The following is a 22,439-nucleotide window of genomic DNA, read 5'->3' on the forward strand; positions in this document are numbered from 1 at the left end:
TATTTTTATTGATTTGAGAGAGGAAGGGAGAGGGAGCGAGAGATGGAAACATCGATGAGAGAGAATCACTGATTCTGGGCATCGGCTACAGCGGGATGGTGGAGCAGGTGAGCGGGGGTGCCAGACCAAGGCAGGGCGCCGGTTGCTGTCATCGGGGCGAGCCTGTGGTGATTACTGAAAATTCTTTGCTCCCACACACCGTGGTCCCGCTGGCACTCACACCGCTGCCAGCACCAGAGCTGCTGCTTGCACCCACTGCCAAAGCTGGCCCCACTTGCACCCACAGCCAGCGCCACCATTCACACCTGCTGCCGGCACCCAGTGCTGGTCCCAATCGCTCGGTGCTGTCAGCGGTGCAAGTGGCTGATGCTGGCTCTGATCACACCTGAGGGCTTCTCCACCTCCCCCTGCTCCTGAGGGGTGATCGGGGCAGCAGCCACTGCTCGCACCCACTGCTGGCGCCGGTCCCAATCGTTCCGAGCTGTCAGCAGGTGCAAGCAGGGCTGGCGCCATTAACATGTCGGGGCAGCAGGAGCGGGGCTGACAGCAGAGAGGGGATTGGGGGCCACGGTGAGAGGGCCAGACAGGGGTATGGAGGATGGGCCGAGACCCACCCCTGTACCCACCGCAGCCTCACGGCCCACAGTTCCTTTCAAGGTGCACGAATTCATGCACTGGGCCCCTCGTAAATAAGTAAATTAAGTGCTAAGTTTAAAAAAAAAAATCAATTGTGTTTCCTCACGCTTGCAAACAACCCAAAAAGGAAATTAACAAAATTCCATTCACAATAGCTTCAAAAAGTAATAAAATATTTAGGTATAAATAACCAAAAAAGTGTAAGACATGCACCCGGCCAGCATGGGTCAGGGTTGAGCATCAACCTATGAACCAGGAGGTCGCAGTTTGATTCCCGATCAGGGCATATGCCCAGGTTGTGGGGTAGATCCCCAGTGTGAGGTGTGCAGGAGGCAGCCAATCAATGATTCTCTCTCATCATTGATGCATCTCTCTCTCTCTCTCTCTCTCTCTCTCTCTCTCTCTCCCCCTCCCTCCCTCCTTTCCTCCCTCCCTCCCCCTTCCTCTCTGAAATCAAAAAATATATTTTTTTAAAGTGTAAGACACACATGCAAAAAATTATAAAATATTGTTGATATATAAAGGGGATCTAAATAAATGGAGAAATATTCCATCCACATGTATTAGAAGACTCAATATGTTAAAATATAAATTTTTGCAAATTGATCTACAGACTCAATACAGTTCCTATCAAATCTCAGGAGGCATTTCTGTATAGCTGACAAAGATGCATTTTATATGGAAATGTAAAGGACCCAGAAGAGTCAAAACAATTTTTAAAAGAACAAGATTGGAGGATTTTACACAACTTCAAAACCACTAGAAAGCTAGAGTAATCAAGATAGGGTGGTGCCCTAGCTGGTTTGGCTCAGTGGATAGAGCGTCAGCCTGCAGACTGAAGGGTCCCAGGTTCGATTCCGGTCAAGGGCACATGCCTGGGTTGCGGGCTTAATCCCCATTAGGGGACGTGCAGGAGGCACCAATCAATGATTCTCTCTCATCATTGATGTTTCTATCTCTCTTTCCCTCTCTCTTCCTCTCTAAAATCAATAAAGATATATTTATAAAAAATTAAAAAAAAATAGGGTGGTTATGATGTAAGAATTAGCATACAGACCAATGGAAAAGAATCGACTCCAAAAAATAAACCCTTACATTTATGGTAAACTGATTTTCCAAAGTGCCAAAACAATTCAATGGAGAAAGAATAGTCATGTCAATAAATGGTGGTGAGACAAGGTTAAATTTAGACCTGACCTCACACCATATGCAAAAATTAACTCAAAACAGATTACAGACCTAATATAAGAGAGCCAAACCTAGAAAACTCCATAAAAAAACATTGAACAAAATCTTCATGATTTTGTATTGGGCAGAATTCATACATCCTATCTAATAATAGACAAACATGGTAATTAACCGTACCTCCGACACGCTTCCCATTGGCTAATCAGGGTGATATGCAAATTAACTGCCAACCAAGATGGCGGCCAGCAGCCAGGCAGCTGAAGCGAACAGGAGGCTTGCTTGCTCCAGTGATGGAGGTAGCCAAGGTTCCCCGCCTGCCGCTGCCAGCCTCTGAGCTGCACTCTAAGAAACAATGTTGCAATTATAGAAGCTAAACAAACCCCAGAAACCTGCTTTCAGCCAGCCGGGCCTCAGAGCTGGAGCTGCAACAGTGTTTCAATTATAGAAGCCAAACAAACCCAAATACCTGCTTTCAGCAGCTGAGGTCTCAGAGCTGGAGCTGAGCCTCAGAGCTAAAGCCAGCTCTCAGTTCCAGTGACAGCCATAGAAGGTAAATAAAACCCAGAAATAAAAAAAAATAAAAAAAGGAGAGGTTGGGACCTTCAGTCATCCGCCAGCCTGAAAACGGCCCTCAGCCCCTAACCCAGACTGGCCAGGTACCCCAGTGGGGACCCCCACCCTGAAGGGTGTGTGACCAGCTGCAAACAGTCATCAGCCCCTCATCCAGGCTGGCCAAGCATCCCAGCGGGACCCCACCCTGATCCGGGACACCCTTCAGGGCAAACCAGCAGGCCCCCACCCGTGCACCAGGCCTCTATCCTATATAGTAAAAAGGTAATATGCAAACTGACCCTAACAGCAGAATGACTGAATGACTGGTCACTATGACACACACTGACCACCAGGGGGCAGACGCTCAATGCAGGAGCTGCCCTCTGGTGATCAGGGTGCTCTCACATGGGAGAAGCTCTGCTCAGCCACAAGCCAGGCTGATGGCTACCAGTACAGCAGTGGTGGTGGGAGCCTCTCCTGCCTCCTCAGCAGCGCTAAGGATGTCCAACTGCAGTTTAAGCCTGCTCCCTGCTGGCAAGTGGACATCCCCCGAGGGCTGCAGGGCTGCCAGAGGGATGTCTGATTGCCATCTTAGACCCAATCCCCCAGGAAGCGGGCCTAAGCCAGCAGGTGGTCATCCCCTAAGGGGTCCCAGACTGTGAGAGGGCACAGGCCGGGCTGAGGGACCCTCCCCTTCCCCACCCCGCCGAGTGCACAAATTTTTGTGCACCAGGCCTCTAGTATGACTATAAAAAGCATGGTCCATAAAAGAAAAAATTAATAAATTGGACTTCAAAATGTAAAGCTTTATACACTTCAAATGCCACCATCCTATATAATAAAAGGCTAATATGCAAATTGTCCCCTCAGGAGTTCGACCGACCCGGAGTTCAACCTCTCGCTAGGACGTGCACTGATCACCAGGGGCGGCGTGGAACAAAGGTCCTGGCTGGCAGCCGGAAGGCCCCGATCAGCCCGGATCGCTGGCCAGGCCTAGGGACTCATGCACAAATTTCGTGCGCCATTAGTTAAGAAATAAAAGAGAAGCCACATATACTCTGGTTTCTCTTCAGATCGTATAAATCTTTCGCCTTTTAAAAGAGAAGCCACAGACTGGGAGAAAATATTTGCAAATCATCCTATCTAATAATAGACAAACATGGTAATTAACCGTAACTTTGCTACCCTTCCCATTGGCTAATCAGGGAGATATGCAAATTAACTGCCAACGATGATGGCAGCTAATTTGCATACGTAGGCTCAATGATGGGAGGCGAAAGGGGAAGGACAGAAGAATGGTGATCGGAAACCCAGGCGGCAGGCAAGAGCCGGATGGCAGGGTAAAGGCACTTTGCCCTGCCCCCTGTCCTGGATCCAAGAACCCGGGCAAAGGCCCGCTCCCCAGCTGGTGATCAGAGAAGCCGGGCGGGGCAGAGAAGAGGCCGCCAGTGTCTGCCTCTTCCCTGCCCCCCACCCCGGTGGTGATCGGTGACCCCTCAAGGGAGGGAGGGACCCATAACGTGGAAGCTGTCCTGCCTGGCCGTGGGGGACCTGATCGCATCCCCAGCGACGAGGCAGGGAGGGACCCAGAACGTGGAAGCCGTCCTGCCTGGCCGTGGGGGACCTGATCGCATCCCCAGCGACGAGGCAGGGAGGGACCCAGAACGTGGAAGCCGTCCTGCCTGGCCGTGGGGGACCTGATCGCATCCCCAGCAGTGAGGCAGGGAGGGACCCAGAACGCGGAAGCCGTCCTGCCTGGCAGCAGGGGACCGATCATGTCCCTGGCAATAAGGCAGGGAGGGACCCAGAACACGCAGAAGCCAGGTCTTTTTTTTTTTTTTTTAGATTGTGTAATTATTTATTACAAATAAACGGTGGTTTCACATCTGTCAAAAACGGGTCTTCTTTTTACATGTGTGTGCAGGTTCTGATGTACAAGAAAGGGTCATGTGCTTAGTTCGTCCATGCAAAGCTCACAGGTACATCACTAAATACTTTAAAAATAGAATGATCTCTTTTTGAACCAATCTGTTTAGATTCAGGATTAGTAAAACAGTATGGAACTAATGAAATACAGTGATAGGAATTAGGAAGTGTGACACTGATGGTTCTGGGTATGTGAAGGGTGAGGGACAGAAGGGTATACATGGCCTTCCCTTCAGTTCTGCTGGAGAGATGAGCTCGGAGGGCCCAAGCTGCTCCAAGCCCAGAGGAGGTGGGTGTGGTCAGGGGCTCTGTTTCAGAACTTCTTGCCAAGCAGAGAGCTTACCTGACCCACAGGAACTTTTTTACTCCAGAAAACAGAAACAGCCAGTTTCCAATGGGCATGGGGAAACCAGTGTCCCCTCCTGTGCACAGTGTCCTGATGGAGTGATGGGGGAGGTGGGCGAGGGGAGCAGCGCAGAGTTGTTAAGCAGCTGGAATGGGAGTGGAAAGGCCATGAAATGTCCACAGTCCTGGCTGTGCCCACGGCCTGGGCTGCTCCTCCAGGCCCTGGCTGAGGGATTAGGGCTGATTCTCTCAGGAAGGGAATATTCCATGGGTGGAAGATTTACAGGCTCAGGGTGGGCTGTGTGTTAGTTTGGGGCAAATCCCTCAACATTCCTGCTGCCAAGCCCTCAAAGGAATGAGGCAGAGGAACCCCTCACCCCCAAGACTCCTTCGTGGACATTTTAGCATCTACATGATTTTTAATCCTTTCAGGGAGACTTTCTATCCTGCAGTCCCATCCCACCCCACTGTTGCTGTTTGTCTGCCAGCTGGGTCGAGCATCAAGGGAAAGGGGGGTTTATACTTACTGAAAGACTACTGATCCTACCGGGAAACCAACCTGTTTACTGTACTGTTGTAAATATCATACCCTTTATATCCTGTATATTGGCTTCTTTTAAATAAAGTGAAATGTCTTAGAAAAAAAAAAAGGCAAGGCAGGGCGGGACCCAGAAGACCCATATGGGGAGTGCCACTCAGCCAGAAGCTGGCTCATGGCTGGCCAGCGCAGTGGTGGTGGCAGGAGCCTTTCCCACCTCCGTGGCAGCACTAAGAATGTCCAACTAATGGTTTAGACCTGATCCACTGGGGGCCTAAGACTTTAGTTGGACATCCCCCGAGGGCTCCCTGGCTGCTAGAAGGATGTCTGACTGCAAGATTAGGCCTGATCACCGGGGAGTGGGCCTAAGTCGACAGGTGGACATCCCCCAAGGGGTCCTGGACTATGACTGGGCACAGGCCAGGATGAGGGACCCCCTCCTCCGAGTGCACAAATTTTTGTGCACTGGGCCTCTAGTATATCCAATAAAGGACTAGTATCTAGAATATATAAAGAACTCTTAGCCCTGGCCAGTGTTCTCACTGGTTAGAGCATTGACCCATGCACAAAGTGTCACAGGTTTGATTCTCAGCCAAGGACACCTACCTCGGTTGCAGACTCAATCCCTGGCCCAAGCTGGGATGTGCGTGGATGCAACCAATCAATGTGTCTCTCTCATATTGATTTCTCTCCCCCCCCTCCACTCTCTCTAAAAATAAATGAAAAAATATCCTCAGGTGAGGATTTTAAAATTTTTAAATTAAAAAAAAAAAAAGATATGCACTCGTAGTGGGGTTGGATGAAAAAGGTGAAAGGGATTAAGAACAACAAATTGTAAGTTATAAAAATAGTCATGGGAGAGGGTAGAGGAGGTGGGAGAGAATAATAGGGGAAAAAGGGACATATGTAATACTTTCAACAATAAAGATTTATAAAAAAGAAAAAAATAGTCATGGGGATGTAAAGTACAGCATACAAAATATAGTCAATAATATTGTAATAACTATGTATGGTGTTGGACGGATACTACACTTATCAAGGTGATCACTTTGTAAGGTATAGAAATGTCTGATCACTGCCACAGCCAGTTTGGCTCACTGGATAGAGCACTGGCCTGCAAACCGAAGGGTCCTGGGTTCTGTTCCAATCAAGGGCATGTACCTAGGTTGCAGGCTCCTCCCTGGCCTGGGCCCTGGTCAGGGATCATGCAGGAGGCAACCAATCAATGTGTCTCTCTCACATCGATGTTTCTCTCTGTCTTTCCCTCTCTCTTCCACTCTCTTTAAAAATCAAAGGAAAAATATCCTCGGGTAAGGATTTATTTATATATATATATATATATATATATATATATATATATATATATATATATACACATATATATATCATCTCTATGTTGTGTACCTGAAACTAGTATAATATTGTATGTCAACTATAATTGAAAGTAAATTTTTAAAAAGACACCCACTCTTAGGTACCTACCCAAGGGTAATAAAAACATAATGTCCACACAAAGAGTTACACACAAATATTCACAGTATTTTTTGTTTGAAAAGTACCCTTACTGCATTGTATAAATTTGTAATCACATATATTCTTGAACAAATAATAATGAAGTATAAGATTATAATGCAACTGTCCATAGAGAGTTGGTATGTCTCCTTCATAGTACTGGTAGCACATTTTCTACCCTGCCGATCTCGTCATCTCAAAGGCCCTTTTTAATTTATAATTTATAGTATTTGATTCTTGCTTTATTATTTATAGCATTATCTCTTGAGTTTATCTTCTTATAAGCTTACCCAGTAACTTTTAAAATATTCATTTTATCTTACCTTTTCCCCCCCTGACCAGCACTAGTTAAGTAATCTGTCTGGTTAGGTGGGGAGCCTTTTTCTGCCAAGGACTGTTTGGATATTTATAACATCATTTGAGGGCTCTACAAAATTATCAACTTAAAAATTATCCTGCTATATTTGTTCAAACATTTAATTAACTCACCACTAATTCCTTGGCAGGGCAGACCAAAAGATTTCATGGGGCCCTAACCAGTTTGGCTCAGTGGACAGAGTGTCGGCTTGCAGACTGAAGGGTCCCGGGTTCGATTCCGGTCAGGGACACGTGCCTCGGTTGTGGGCACGTTTCTAACTCTCTATCTCTCTCCCTTATTCTCTGTAAAAAATCAATAAAATATATTTTTTAAAAAAAAGACTTTGCGGGCCTTAATATGGTCTATGGGCTGGACATTCCCCACCCCTGCCTTGAAGGAAAGTAACCTTGCCATAATCAATCTGCTTTTTGGCCTAGTATAACTTCCTGGTTCCTGCTCCCTTCTGACCATAACAGTTTTCATTTTGTACAGCTCCTTGGAGTTCCTTTCTTTTCATTACTGAATTCTATCAAATGTTTATTTTTTTTAAATTTCCCTTCTCCTTTACCTATTCCCCACCCCCCTTCCCTCTGGCAACCATCAATTTGTTCTGTTTCTATGAGTCTGTTTTTGCTTTGTTTGTTCATTTGCCTGGTTTTTTAGATTCCATATAAATGAGATCATACGGTATTTGTCCTTCTTTGACTTACTTCACTTAGCATAATACCCTCTAGGGCAGTGATGGCGAACCTATGACATGCGTGTCAGAGGTGACACGCGAACTCATTTTTTTGATTTTTCTTTGTTAAATGGCATTTAAATATATAAAATAAATATCAAAAATATGTCTTTGTTTTACTATGGTTGCAAATACCAAAAAATTTCTATATGTGACACGGCACCAGAGTTAAGTTAGGGTTTTTCAAAATGCTGACACACCGAGCTCAAAAGGTTTGCCATCACTGCTCTGGGTCCATCCATATTGTCGCAATTGACAATAATTCATTCTTTTTTTACTGGTGGAATATTAATACAATATAATATTCCGTGTGTCTGTGTGTCTGTGTGTGTGTATCACATTTTCTATCGATTGACAGATTAATTTCTATCAACTAATCTATTGATGAACAAGTAGGTTGCTTCCATATCTTGGCTATTGTAAATAATGCTGCAAAAAATATAGAGGCGCATATATCTTTTTGAATTAGTGTTTTCATTTTCTTCAGACATATATCCAGAAATGAAAGTCCTTGTCAAGTGACAGTTCTAGTTTTAAGTTTGCGAGGAAGCTCCATACTATTTTCTCTAGTGACTACACCAATTTATAATCCCACCAACAGTGCATGAGAGTTCCCTTTTCTTCACATGTTGCCAATACTTAATATTTGTTGAATTCTTAATAGCCATTCCGAAGGTGTGAATTGGTATCTCATTGTGGTTCTGATTTGCATTTCCCTGATAATTATTATATCCATATAATAGAATATCCTATATAATAAAAGCATAATATGCAAATCGACTGAATGGCGGAACAACTGGTCACTATGATATGCACTGACCACCAGGGGGCAGACGCTCAATGCGGGAGCTGCCCCCTGGTGGTCAGTCAGTGCGCTGCCACAGGGGGCAAGCCCAGCTGCAATGGCAGGAGCCTCTCCCCACTCCGAGGCAGCACCAAGGAGCAGCGAGCCAGGATCACGGCTGGCAAGCGTAGCAGTGGTGGCAGGAGCCTCTCCTGCCTCTGCTACAGGCAGGCAGTAAGGAGCAAGGGGTCCCGGACTGCGAGAGGGATGTCTGACTGCCGGCGTAGGCCCGATCCCCCGAGGGGAGGGAGCCTAAGCCAGCAGGCGGACATCCCTCGAGAGGTCCCGGACTGTGAGAGGGCACAGGCCAGGCTAAGGGACCGCTCCCCCAGTGCACGAATCTCATGCATTGGGCCTCGAGTTCATCAATAAAAAGGAATGTACCACTGGTACATAGCATAATATTTGTTGAGGTTCAGTCATATTGTACTAAGTGAAAAGAGTCAGATGCAAAAACTGTAAAGAGAAAGCTGATCAGTGTTTGCCTTCAGCTGGGCGGCATTGACTGCAAAAAGGCATGAGGGACCTTTTTGGAGGGAAAGGTTCTGAAACTGGATTGTGTTAATGGTTACCAAACTCTATAAATGTGTTAAAAAATCACTGAACTATATGCTTACAAGGGATTGATTTTATGGTTTGTAAATTATACCTCAATAAATCTGATTTTAAAAAATATGTCAAAATCATGAAGGACAAAAACTGAGGAACTGTTCCAGTTTAAAGAATATTTAAGAGATAAGACAACTAGAGGCAGTACTTAATCCTGGATTGTATCTGAGCCAGTGAGGGAAAAAATAGCTAAAGCGCTGCCAGCTTGGCTCAGTGGATAGAGCACTGGCCTGCAGACTGAAGGGTACCAGGTTCGATTCCGGTCAAGAGCACACACTTCGGCTGCAGGCTCGATCCCTGGCCCTGGTTGGGGTGTCTGCAGGAGGCAACCAAATGAAGTGTCTCTCGCATCAATGTTTCTCTCTCTCTGTCTCTCCCCCTCCTTTCCACTCTCTCTGAAAATCAATGGAAAAATGTCCTCGGTTGAGGAGTAACCAAAGAAAAAAAAATTAGTTATAGAGCTTTATTAAGATCATTTGATGAAATATGAATAAGGACCATGGATAAAAATAATATTGATGAATCAATGTTTAAGTTTCTTGATTTGTATTATTATACCCTGGTTATACAAGGGAATGTGCTTTCTTAGGAAATACACAATGAAAGATTTAAGAGATAAAGAAGGCACAATCTCTAATTTACTCTCAAATTTTTCAAAAAAAATGTAACATACAAATATGTAAAATATGGAGAGAGAATGATAGGGCAAATGGGCAAAATGTAAACAAGAAGTGAATCTGGGTAATGGACAAATAGGAATGCCTCATACTCTTTTGCAATTTTTCTATGAAGTTTGAAATTATATCAAAATTAAGTTACAAAAAAATAACAGTACAGGCAGGAAGAACTGAGTGGAGGTGGAAGTATGACAAGCAATACTAGCAAGCAATTAATTAATGCAGATCTTAAAAGTCACTAAAGCCTATCCCCTGACAACAAGAGAAAACCCAACTGCCCCAGATAAGTTAGTCTAGATGACATTCTAAGATCCTGACAAGCTCTAAAATGTAGCGGTTTACTGCCACTTCTCTCAGGGCCACTCTTTCTTTCCTTCATTTCTGACACAAGCATGACTTCCAGGCGAGGGGCCAAAGTAGACCTTCCAGGCCTAAACTGTTCTAGCTAAGCCACCGAAAAAAAACTAATTCTCCCCAGTGGCTTATCCCTGGAGTTCAAGTTTAGAGATTAAAAAGCAAGTTTGCCCTGACCAGTTTGGCTCAGTGGATACAGCGTCAGCCTGTGGACTCAAGGGTCCTAGGTTCGATTCTGGTCGAGGGCATGTACCTTGGTTGCGGGCACATACCCAGTGGGGAGTGTGCAGGAGGCAGCTGATCGATGTCTCTCTCTCATCGATGTTTCTGACTCTCTGTCCCTCTCCCTTCCTCTCTGTAAGAAATCAATAAAATATATTTTTTAAAAATAAATAAATAAATAAAAAGCAGGTTTAAGGTCTATAAAGTGGCTTCTCAACTAACACAAGTGCTCCCACAACTAATAGAGTACCTTACACAAATTTAAGCACACATTTTTCTGACTGATCGCGAAGGGCAGTAGCCAAGGATAAAAACCCTCATAAGCCTGCAGGACAGGGGATGACAAGAACAGCTGCCCTGATTATAAACAATGTTTGTCTGTCTCCTTCCTTCCTTCCTCTCTTTCCTCCCCTCCCTAGAAATGCTGAACTGTCTCTTTTCTAAAGTTTCCATCTGGCAGTATCTCTCCCTCTCACCCCAATCTCCCTTACTATCTCTCTCACAATATACTTCCAACTTCAAATAACACACTTAATTCCTTTTTTGTTTCTTTTCATTTCTTTCTCTTTAATGTCGTCTGTGTAAACAGGAAGATATCTGAAATGTTGCTCACCAAATACTTCTGAATGGTAGCATTCGGGTGATTTCTTTCTTCTTTGTACTACATGATCTTATGTTTTAACCAAAAAAATAAAAAGCAATGCATTTTTTTAAAAATTCCTATTCTAGCAAATCAGTTCATTTGAACCTTTTATATTCTCACCCTTGCTTTTGAAAAAAATATATATTTAAGTGACTTTCTCTTAGGAATGATCTTGAATTTTGCTTCCCCAATGAGTGGCCCTGTATGGGGGGAAAAACAAAAACCCTACCCACCTGTTTTCTCTTGCTTTTCATCCACCTTTCATGCCACCCCTGGTGACACAGGAGGACGCTATGGAACAGACACAATGGGGCAGAGAACAATGAAAGATAGGAAAGCTCTGACCAGGACACAGCTTAGAGAACTAAGCCCTGTGCTGTTTTACTCTCTATTCTGTTGACAGGTATCTCACCAGAAAGATGTCTGCGTAGCCAGCCAAAGACTCTACTCCCTCTTGAATCCGTGCTCCCCCAGAGTCATTCAGTCCAATCACTGGAGCCCCCACTGTCATGGCCTGGTCCATGATCTGAGAGAGCAGAGAAATCTTTTGTGAGACAACCGATCCTGTTATCAAATACAGCATTTACAAAGCACCACAGTGTTTCCTGGACAATGTTCTGAGGGCACTTTTCAAAACAGAGTAGCACTGGCTTCATTCCCATGATGATTGTGTATCATCATGGAAGACAGAGAACCATATTTTAAAGGGCTAAAGACACCCAAACATCCAAGTGCCAAAGCACTTCCCATTAGCAGGGAATGATACTTCTCATGGCATTTCTAGAGCCATAGGCTGAGGCTATAGCCATGCACCACATAACAATATTTAGTCAATGATGGACCACATATATAACAATGGTCCCGTAAGACTATAATGCTGAAAAATTCCTATTGTCCAGTGATGTCATAGTTGTTGTAATATGATAGCACAATGCATTACTCACGTGTTTATGGTGATGCTGGTATAAATGCCAGTCCTATAAAAGTATAGTAGCACAGCCCTGGTCAGTGTTCCCAGTGGTTAGACCAGGGGTGGGCAAACTTTTTGACTCGAGGGCCACAATGGGTTCTTAAACTGGACCGGAGGGCCGGAACAAAAGCATGGATGGAGTGTTTGTGTGAACTAATATAAATTCAAAGTAAACATCATTACATAAAAGGGTACGGTCTTTTTTTTTTTTTTTTTAGTTTTATTCATTTCAAATGGGCCAGATCCGGCCCGCGGGCCGTAGTTTGCCCACGGCTGGGTTAGACCATCGGCCCAAACACTGAAGTGTCTTGGGTCCAATTCCCGGACAAGGGCACATACCTGGGTTACAGGTTTGATTCCCAGCCCAGCCAGAAAGCATGTGGGAGACAACCACTGTGTCTCTCTCACATTGATGTTCTGTGTATTTTTTCTCTTTCCGCCCTCCCCCCCTCCCCCCCGCCCCACTCTCTGTAAAAAATCAATGGAAAACGTATCCTCCAGTGAGGATTAACAACAATAAAATAGTACAGTACATAATACTTGATAATGAATGACTATGGCACCGGCTTATGTATTTACTATACTATACTTTTTAAAAATCTTTATTGTTGATATTATACCTTTTATCGTTATTTTAGTGTGCAGTTATTCTTGAAAAAAAAGTTTGTTATAAAACAGTAAGCTGTGTAACACCAGCAGCAGCTTCATCCATCTTGTGCTTGATGCATCTCTTGATTTTATCATTTTTCTCTTGTGCTTGATTTAATCCCATGTTGTTTTGTACAATAACATGCTGTGCAGGCTTGTAGCCGAGGAGCAATAGGCTATACCATATGGCCTAGGTGTGTAGTAGGCTATGCCATCTACATTTGTGTAAGTACATTCTGATTTTATACAAAACCGACTAACAATGCATTTCTCAGAACACCGCCCATTAAGTGGCACGTGACTGTAATATTTTTTAGCAGCCAGTTGTGTTTCCAGTTACTCTTCTGAAAGAACATATAGTAGACAGAATGGCAAAGAAGTATTTTCATGAAAGTAAATGTGGACCCATCTGTTAACCTGAGGCCGGGCTCAGGCCTGCTTTTACTTCTGAGACAGATTACCCTCATGGGTTAGTAGCTGACAGCCTAATGAGCAATATTCCTAACAGCCCTTGACAGTTTACAAAGCACTCTGACTTCCATTATCTCATTTAACAATCGTAACAGAGGAGGTAAAAGAGAAAAATTAGAAGGTTTAAAAGTTAAATGATTGGCTCAAGGTCTCAGGAGTAATAAATGACAGGAACATGTCTAAAATCCAAGTGTTCCATTACATAGGAAAGCCCTGTCTAGCTACTAACAGTCAACTCTACTTTTACTCCAAAATTCTCTAAATATGATCTCCACTTTTATTCATCTCCAAAGCCTCTCATCTCCAGCACTGTTATTAAAACACCATCATGTAATCCTTGCAATGCTCTTTATCTTTTAGCACCTGGACTCTCCACCAAGGCGATAGGGTCCTCAGAACCCCAAGGCATCTGTGAAAGGATTTGAGGGACTCAATGAACTTGGATGGGAAAAAAATTTACATCTTTATCTTTAATACCTTTACCCGATCTTTAGCGTTTCCTTCAATTATGAATACAGACCAAAAAACACCTAAGTACTAGAAATACCTGTGACTTGGTCATTAACAGCAACCACAGATATTTCCGTGTCACATTCAAGTTGTTGCAAATATCTTGAAATATTTTTATTCATGCCTATTTGAAATTATAGCACATTAGACCCACTGCTAAATCTTATTTAATGCATTAATAAAGCACATATATTACAAAGGTGGTGTTTTTAAAATTTTATTTTTAATTTCTGTAGTCCTACGTATTTTATTTGAAGCATGTAAAACAATGAGAGTCCAGGCTTCAACGGCCTGCCAGAGAGATCCATAGTACAAAAAATGTTAAGAACTCCTGCCCTGGACTGAAGGCACCATATCTTTCTTACCTCTGCCCCATCCCACATACTGAGTGTCTTACACCCCAAAGATACTCAATATGTACTATGTAACTGAGGAAAGTACTGGGTTTGTTGTTACTATTAAATACTTACTTTGCAGATCTTTTGGGCATGTGCTCCTGACAGACTGCCTCCGAAAACTGTAAAATCCTAAAAAGTAAATAAATCAACAAATAAAATATAGTGACTAACCAGAGATGAAGAGCCGGTAGTAGGAGGAAATAAAAAATTCATAAAGTTTATTTTTAATATATTTTATTGATTTTTTTACAGAGAGGAAGGGAGAGGGATAGTTAGAAACATCGATCAGCTGCCTCCTGCACACACCCCACTGGGGATGTGCCCACAACTAAGGTACATGCCCTTGACCAGAATCGAACCTGGGAACCTTCAGTCCACAGGCCAGCACTCTATCCACTGAGCCAAACCAGTCAGGGCTCATAAAGTTTTTAAAGGATTTCCAGAAGTGAAAAAAAAAATTTAAGTCTTATTTATAAATTATCCCACAGAATAGTGAAAATTATATATATCTCAAAGTCAGGCAATTCTATTACTAGGAAACATTTGCTGGTTTGACAAGGGAGGCAAAAAGTGAATCAGAGCCCTCAAAGCTTCCTTTTGCTTATGGGTTTTCATTACCTTCTGATGTGGAGGGCTTCTTTGAAGAAACGACCCCCTCCCTAAACACTCCCCCAAAAGACAGTGGGAAATTAAAAACACATGATGGCCAAAAAAGGAAGAGAAAACAACAGAAAAGAAACTGGACAAGTTTGAATTGAAAGCACAAGAAGCCCTAACCAGTTTGGCTCAGTGGGTAGAGTGTAGGCCTGTGGACTGAAGGGTCTCGGATTTGATTCTGGTCAAGGGCACATGCCTCGGTTGTAGGCTCCTGCCAGGCCCGGGCCCTGGTCAGGGCACAGGCAGGAGGCAGCCAATCGATGTTTCTCTCTCATATCGGTATTCTCTGTCTTTCCCTCTCTCTTCCACTCTTTCTAAAAATCAGTGGAAAAATATCCTCAGGTGAGGATTTAAAATAAATAAATGTAAAAAAGAGGGAACCAATTGGAAGAAAGCACAAATAAAAGCCTACGCACCTGCCCAGGGAGTAACCATAAGGGAGGGACAATCCGGGAACCCTGGAAAGTGTGTGGGGTGGGGGGCGCAAATTAATGCAAAGTCTGTGTTAGGAGCAGTTACACCCCACAGGACCTCATGTCACTTTTGAGAGGAGAAAGCTTTATTCTCTAAATAAATTTAACCAGAGGAGGCTTTGGCCAGATGGCTCAGTTGATTGGAGTGTCATCCCATGCACCAAAAGGTTGTGGGTTCGATTCCCAGTGGGGGCATGTATGGAAAGCAACCAATCAATGTTTCTCTATCTATCTTTCTATCTATCTCCCCCATCCCCCTTTCCTCTCTCTATAAAATCAATTAAAAAAATAAAAACATCCTCACATGAGGATTAAAAAGTAAATAAAAGAAACTTAATTTAACCAGAGGTGTTCTGGACTCACCATCTCTAGCAACAAACAAAGAAAAAGGTGAAACTGAAAACAGGTGAGATTAGGATCCTGGACGCCAAGCATGTCAAATTCAAAGGCTAACACGGGCCAAATAAACAAGGTTTAAGTTTATGTGGGCCGCAAAAAACAAAAACTTCAATTTTCATAGAAACATAGGTGTATTTCGATAGAGACATGCTGAATACAAAGGGCTGAAATAAATGAGTAATCGTTAACATAAAATAGAACATTTTAATAAAAATTAATATTTTCTCAAACATTAACTTACTAGACACTGAATAACTAATTAATAAGCATAATGCAAATAAACCTATTTTTCTTGTTCTCCGAAAGCAAAATATGTCCTGTTGCACACACCAAACAAGTCAGTCCAAGATTAATGACGTGGCAATTGGCTGCTAAAATATTCGCTGCTAGTATTAGTGGAGAGAAATGGTGCACCTGCACGTAAGGCGTGTAAGGGAAATGAATGTAACACGATAATGGTAACCAGTCATTAGCGAATGTTGTAGTTCATTATTAATAATTATGTATAACAGGATATTGAAAAAATTAAGTTGCAAAATTTTTATTAAAACGTTTCTTACATACCTTTTTGTTGGCTGGGCCGCAAAAATATTCCTTGTGGGCCACATGCCGCCCGTAGGCCGCGAGTTTGACATGCTTGCTGAACACTAAATGATGAACCGGATGGGTCCCTCCTTTCCCCCTATTCCCCTCCCCTACACACCTACAACCAATTATCAGGTAAGAGACTGAAGCTGTTACTGTGGAAAAACAGAAGCTCCCCAGGAAAAATGCCTACAGATATTGAGGCAGGATAGTAAGACACTAGGAAAATGCCTTGGCAAGCGGAATAGGGAAACTCAGAAATTGGCCAAGTAATTTACAGCCAGATACAGAAGGTCCCCTCCCTACAGATAACATCTGGGCCTCAGTTGTATTTCAGCCCCAGGCCAAGAAAAGCAGCAAAACCAGGTGAGAGACACCAGGACCAACTACAACTATGATGACTAATAACCCCGTGCCCTGGCACCGACCAATCAGTGGAGACCACGACCCTGAAAGGATACACCTGGAAAAGCTGATGAATATTCTATTGAGATCCTTCCATAACATCTTCCCTAAACTCCCAGCCTTTAAAAACCCTCAAAATGAAGGTCCCAGAGCTCTCTCTCCCTCTCTGGAGTACACCCTCACCTTTCCCTTTCCCCTCTTCTTCCCCCATAGGTGAGCATCCCCTAAACCAGGGGTCCTCAAACTACAGCCCACGGGCCACATGCAAATACAAATATTGTATTTGTTCCCGTTTTGTTTTTTTACTTCAAAATAAGATATGTGCAGTGTGCATAGGAATTTGTTCATAGTTTTTTTTTTAAACTATAGTCCAGCCCTCCAACGGTCTGAGGGACAGTGAACTGGCCCCCTGTTTAAAAAGTTTGAGGACCCCTGCCCTAAACTAACTCTAAGGGACTCCATGAGACTTACAACCCGGGAGCAATAGGCAGCTGCAGCTAGACCAGCGCTAACCCCCAAACCTGTCTCCAAGACCCCCTTTTCTTTGACTTCTCAGTGAGCCAAAGCAGCCCAGCCTAGGCTCATTTCTTTCCTATAACATTTCTAAAAACCCAAAGCAGCCCCGCCTAGACTTCTCCTATAGCTTCTTCTATCCTAAACCCTTCCTTGTTTTAGCTTTTTCCTCCCTTCCATTCCTCAAAAAAAAAAAAGAAAAAAAAGAAGAAAAATTCAGTGGCTTGAAACAACATATATTACCTTACAGTTCTGTAATTTAAAAGTCCTACACTGGTGGCTCAGTTGGTTGGAGCTCGTCCCATACACCAAAAGGTTGTGGGTTCAATTCCCAGTCAGATATCTAGGTTGCTGGTTCAATCCTGGTCGGGGAACATACGGGAGGCAACTGATTGATGTTTCTCTCTCACATCCATGTTTGTCTCTCTCTCTCTAAAATCAATAATAAATAAATAAATAAACAAACAAACAAATATCCTACATGGGTCTCACTGGGTTACAATCAAGGCTAGCAGGGCTATGCTCTTTTCTGGAGGCTCCAGGGAAGAATCTGTTTGTTTGTTTTTTGTCTTCTCCAGCTTTTAGAGATCTTCCATATTCCTTTGCTCATGACCCCCTCTTCTAAGCCAGTAACTACAGATCAAGGCCTCCTCCCATCTCCTATGCCTCCTGCTCTGCCTCTCCCACTTTTAAGGACCCTTATGGTTACACTGGGCCCACCTGGATAACCCAGGCTACTCTATTTTAAGGTCAGCTGATTAGCAACATTAATTCCGTCTACAAGGTTAATTCACCTTTGCCATGTAAGGTAACATATTCACAGGTTTCAGGGATTAGGACATCTTGGGAGCCCATATTCTTCCCCCTATATTCTCCTATGGCAGTGATGGCGAACCTTTTGAGCTCGGCGTGTCAGCATTTTGAAAAACCCTAACTTAACTCTGGTGCCGTGTCACATATAGAAATTTTTTGATATTTGCAACCAAAGTAAAACAAAGATTTATATTTTTGATATTTATTTTATATATTTACGTGCCATTTAACAAAGAAAAATCAACCAAAAAAATGAGTTCGCGTGTCACCTCTGACACGTGTGTCATAGGTTCGCCATCACTGTCCTATGGTCTTAGTGTGAAGAAACTGTATGTGTTTTGATTCAGCCTGATAAAACTTGTTTGAACATTTTCATGAAAGCCAAAAACACAGGGGCCTGTGGTGCTGAGTCAAGTCCCCTCCACCCAGGCTGCATCAAGGTCTCTCAGGTCCACACACCCTACCCAGGACTAGCTGCCCTCCAGACACACAATCAACCTGCCTAGACTTAAAGATTACTGACCTGTGGTCCTCCCCCAAAGAGCTAGGGATCTGTCTCCCTAAGAAAAACACAAAGTATAATACTAAGTACATATGCACTGAAAAAGAGAAAGTAAATCCCTCATCTGCCCCAAACTACATGCAAGTTCTCATTTCCCAAACTGTTTTCACATATTTTGCTCCTGGCTCTGCCCTGGAGGAAAGCCCCACCTCTTGCAGTTACGACATACCTGACTGAAGATGTAAACCAATCTTCCGTTGATTCGGCCACGGCCAGTGACAACACTGTCTCCAGGAAACTACCAAAAAAATTTTAAAAATAAACGTTAAAAGACACAAATGTTTCTTTTAATAAATTTATAGTAATTATGCCCCCCAAAAGATGCCCCCCAAAAAACCACCCCAAATTCTTTAAAATTCAATAGGAATTAGGAACACAAAGGAATATCCCTTCCCCCTCAGCTAGTACAAAGCTACTGCTTTAACAGAAATGGAGGGTGCCGTAGTCTTAGGCCTCATCTTCTCCCTAAAAGCAGAATTATCAAGAGACCCTCTAGGGCTGTCACTACCAAAGGCTAACAGGAAGGAAAGACATTAAAAAAAAAAAGGCAACTTCTACAAACCCCACACCCCACCCACAAACCTTAAAAAGGCAAACCTATCATTGTGCTTGGAATCCTGGCAATCACTGTGTGGCCCATAATAGCCCAAATGGAGCCAGCTGGTTTGATGCCAAGTTTACAAATCTTTGGTCTCAAACACCATACTTGCAGACCTGAAGAAAGCTGACCAAAGAACTCTGCACACTCATGGAGAACACCCATCTAAAGGAAGAAGTGTCAGTGACTCTGACCTCAAAAACTCCAAGGCAAAGAGAAAAAAAGAAAAGAAAAACTCCAAGGCATAAACTTAGTGTGTGAGAGGCCAGTGGTCAGTCTCTAAGGGTCTCTGATGCCATCAGAGCAGAATGCAACCTGAAGATTTTCTCTCCTTTCCTTCCAAGTTTGTCATCCTATACATGTGAGAACTCTGAACCCACCACCAGAGCCTTAGGAACGGAGCCAGAGTCCCACTGCACAATGTATGAGCAGTCCACTCACATCCCTTCATCTGCAGACAAAGGTAAGTGGGAGACCTGGAGGCCACCGTAGTGCCTCTCCAGAGGCATTCCTGCATTCTAGGGCCCTAAAGTATGAAAATGTTTCAGTGTATCCCAAAGGGGTCGCGACCCACAGGTTGAGAACCGCTGCCTTAGGCTGTCAAAAAAAAAATGACAATAGCCAACACAACAATAGCTGTCCAGTGTGAATGAATCAAAATTATACCTATTTTCTTGTCAGATCAGCAAAACATATAACATTTTTTTTTTGGTATGCCACAGAATTTCAGTAATTAGTTTATGTGTGACATGAGATAGAAAAGGTTGAAAATCGTTGGGTAGGCCAGCAAGGCCACAGCAGGAAAGTACAACTTGGAGGCTCACACCACCATTGTGAACAGATACCTTATTCTTATCAGCAGCCATGCCGAAATCTGCACATCTGTGTTCCACAAACATGTCGCTCTCCACAAAACTGTCAGGGTCCAGCAAGAGACTGATCCGCTCCCTCGCCGTTAGCTTTCCCTAAAATGCAACAAAAATCATTCAATGATGTCATCATAGACAAAGTCAGTAAGCAAGGAGTGCTCATAGGAGGGTCAGGAGAACAAGTTTTGCCCTTTCACCTCATGTGAAAGCCTATCCTCCATCAACCTAAGAGACAGGTGTTATCAGTAGACTTCACCTAGTTAGAAAATCAGAGTAGACAGAGTGCTCCAGGAGCCACCAACTGTGGAAGGCAAATATCCTATATAATAAAAGTGTAATATGCAAATCAGCCAAACGGCCAAACAGTGGAACGCCCATCCCACCAACCATCCGGGAACATGATATGACACCCACTGGCACCAGCCAAGGCGGGTGCAATGGGCTGGCCATCGCTCCATGATCACTGTGCAGAGGGAGGCCCAGGCCACTGGTCAGGGTGCCTGTGGCTGGAGGGAAGCCGGTGCCAGCAGCTAGGGAAAGGAAGGCCTTCTCTTGCACGAATTTCATGCATCAGGCCTCTAGTGTGTGTGTGTGTGTGTGTATATATATATATATATATATATATAAAGAAACTGTCACCTTTCGACCCTTGTCAAATGGGCATTTACAACACCTAACTCAACACTCAATTCAGACCCCCAGGCTGGTTCAAATCTCCTCACTGAAGATCCCAGGCTTCCACCCCAGTCACCTCCCCCACACTTGTGAGCTATGTTTCAGTGCCCTTCACCTCTAAAAATTTCACTTCCGCACTTTCCAGGTTGGTTATTTAATGCATCCAGCAAATCGGTCCAGACTCACACATGTCAGGGACGCAGTAAGCGAGTGTAGTTTGAACTCCCAGACAACTTACTGATCTGGACCTCAGTTTCCCCTGCTGCTAAATGGCCCACCCAGCATATCCATCAACGCCTGGGCGGTGGGCAGCAGTGCCTAGGCTGCTCACTGCAGCCAAAGATATAAACTAACATGAACACCCCCAGAAAAACCACCTACCTTCGAAGCGTGCCTTTCCTACCCAGCAGGTCGATGCACGCGGAGACCCTGAGACCCTGAAGGGGCTCAGCTGGTGTTCTGGGGACAAAGTCCCCCAAGTTCCCTGCATGCACCACACCATCCCCACCCCCCACCCCAGGTTAATGTAAGAGTTTGCTTATGTTACTTCCCCTGCCACCTGTCTTGATTTTACTGCTTCCATAATGGAGCAAGAACCATTCTTTCATGGGGCATGAGAAGAATACGCATAATTTTTAAAGATGAAGTGCCTGTCATTGCTTCACTATCTCTATTTTAACAATAAGATTGCGAGGGGAGAATTATTACTATCCTGTTTAGAATAAATTGACTCCTAAAGATTAGTAACTTGTTCAAAAGTTTATAGCTGTTGAGTGGAGAGCCAGGCCCGCCTAACAAACATTCCAAGCGAAAGCACAAAGCGATAAAGCACATCGGGGCTCCCGGGGGACAGCAACAAGTTCTCAAGGTGAACATTCTCGCCCCCGCCCCTCCTCAGCTTTGCGCGGATTGGCTGGGAGGCCTCGGGCGCCGGGAGCCGGGCGCGCTGTGATAGGTCGCGAACGCCGGGGGCGGGACGGCCTCGGTCCCCTCCGGACTTACTCGCTTGTGCTGCGCGTCAATGCGGCGCTGGCCCCCTCCCATCAGCGCGGCGCGGCGCTTGTCCTCTATGCGCTCGTTAATGGAGACGGGCTGGCTGCACAGGCTGCGGACTGCGACCCGGAGGCCGCTCACCCTGACGCTGAGCCTTGCTCCAGCCGCCGCCACGCGCATTGCCGCCGCCACGCGCATTGCCGACGCCATATTTGTCCCGCCGGCGCGCCCCCCGCCAGCGCACCTGAGTACGCAAGTGCGTCGCCGAGCGTCAGCGTAGCGGGGTCTGCGCCTGCGCAACGTCAGCGGGACGTAGCCATTGGAATGTAGAGCGTGCGTGGGAGGACGGCTTCAGCTTTCCAGATCCCAGGCCGCCCCACAGTGTCGCCGGGAGGATTGGGAACGGTCCTCTCATCTCGTACCCTCCTGGCCACAGAAGATGACCTTGGTCCTTGCTCTTCTCTGACTACCTAGACCTCTAGTTCTCTCATCCCACTTGCTCCAGGAAACAGATAATGAATTAGCCAACATTTATTGAACAGTGGACCAGGTGTGGCATTTGGCACTGGCATTAGCTTGTTATAATCATTCCACAGATGAAGTCAATGAAACACAGAGTTACAGTGATTTGATCAAGGCTAAGGATGTGGTGGAGCCAGGATTCAAACACAGGGATGTGCCATGTGCCACTTGATCACAGGGCTCCTAACTTCTAGCGCTGTGGTTCTCAACCTTCCTAACGCCGCGACCCTTTAAT

At 44.5% G+C, this 22,439-nt stretch overlaps 1 protein-coding gene across 2 annotated transcripts in view; it reads right to left on the reverse strand.

The window, feature by feature from the left end:
- Positions 1 to 21,941, reverse strand: part of PCCB (propionyl-CoA carboxylase subunit beta) — a 63,906-nt gene extending 41,965 nt beyond the window's left edge. Inside the window, exons 1-5 of one of the 2 annotated variants that reach the window (XM_059663863.1) lie at positions 21,692 to 21,941; positions 19,991 to 20,110; positions 18,717 to 18,785; positions 14,213 to 14,269; positions 11,556 to 11,669 (exon numbers count right to left, since the gene is read on the reverse strand). In XM_059663863.1, coding sequence (XP_059519846.1) covers positions 11,556 to 11,669; positions 14,213 to 14,269; positions 18,717 to 18,785; positions 19,991 to 20,110; positions 21,692 to 21,892 — 561 coding nt within the window. In that variant the 5' untranslated portion in view covers positions 21,893 to 21,941. The remainder of the gene's footprint in view (positions 1 to 11,555; positions 11,670 to 14,212; positions 14,270 to 18,716; positions 18,786 to 19,990; positions 20,111 to 21,691) is intronic. The other variant, XM_059663862.1, reaches the window with a different exon arrangement.
- Between the last annotated feature and the right edge of the window lie 498 nt (positions 21,942 to 22,439).

Source organism: Myotis daubentonii, chromosome 14 (assembly GCF_963259705.1).
Source record: "Myotis daubentonii chromosome 14, mMyoDau2.1, whole genome shotgun sequence".
Lineage (NCBI taxonomy): Eukaryota > Metazoa > Chordata > Mammalia > Chiroptera > Vespertilionidae > Myotis > Myotis daubentonii.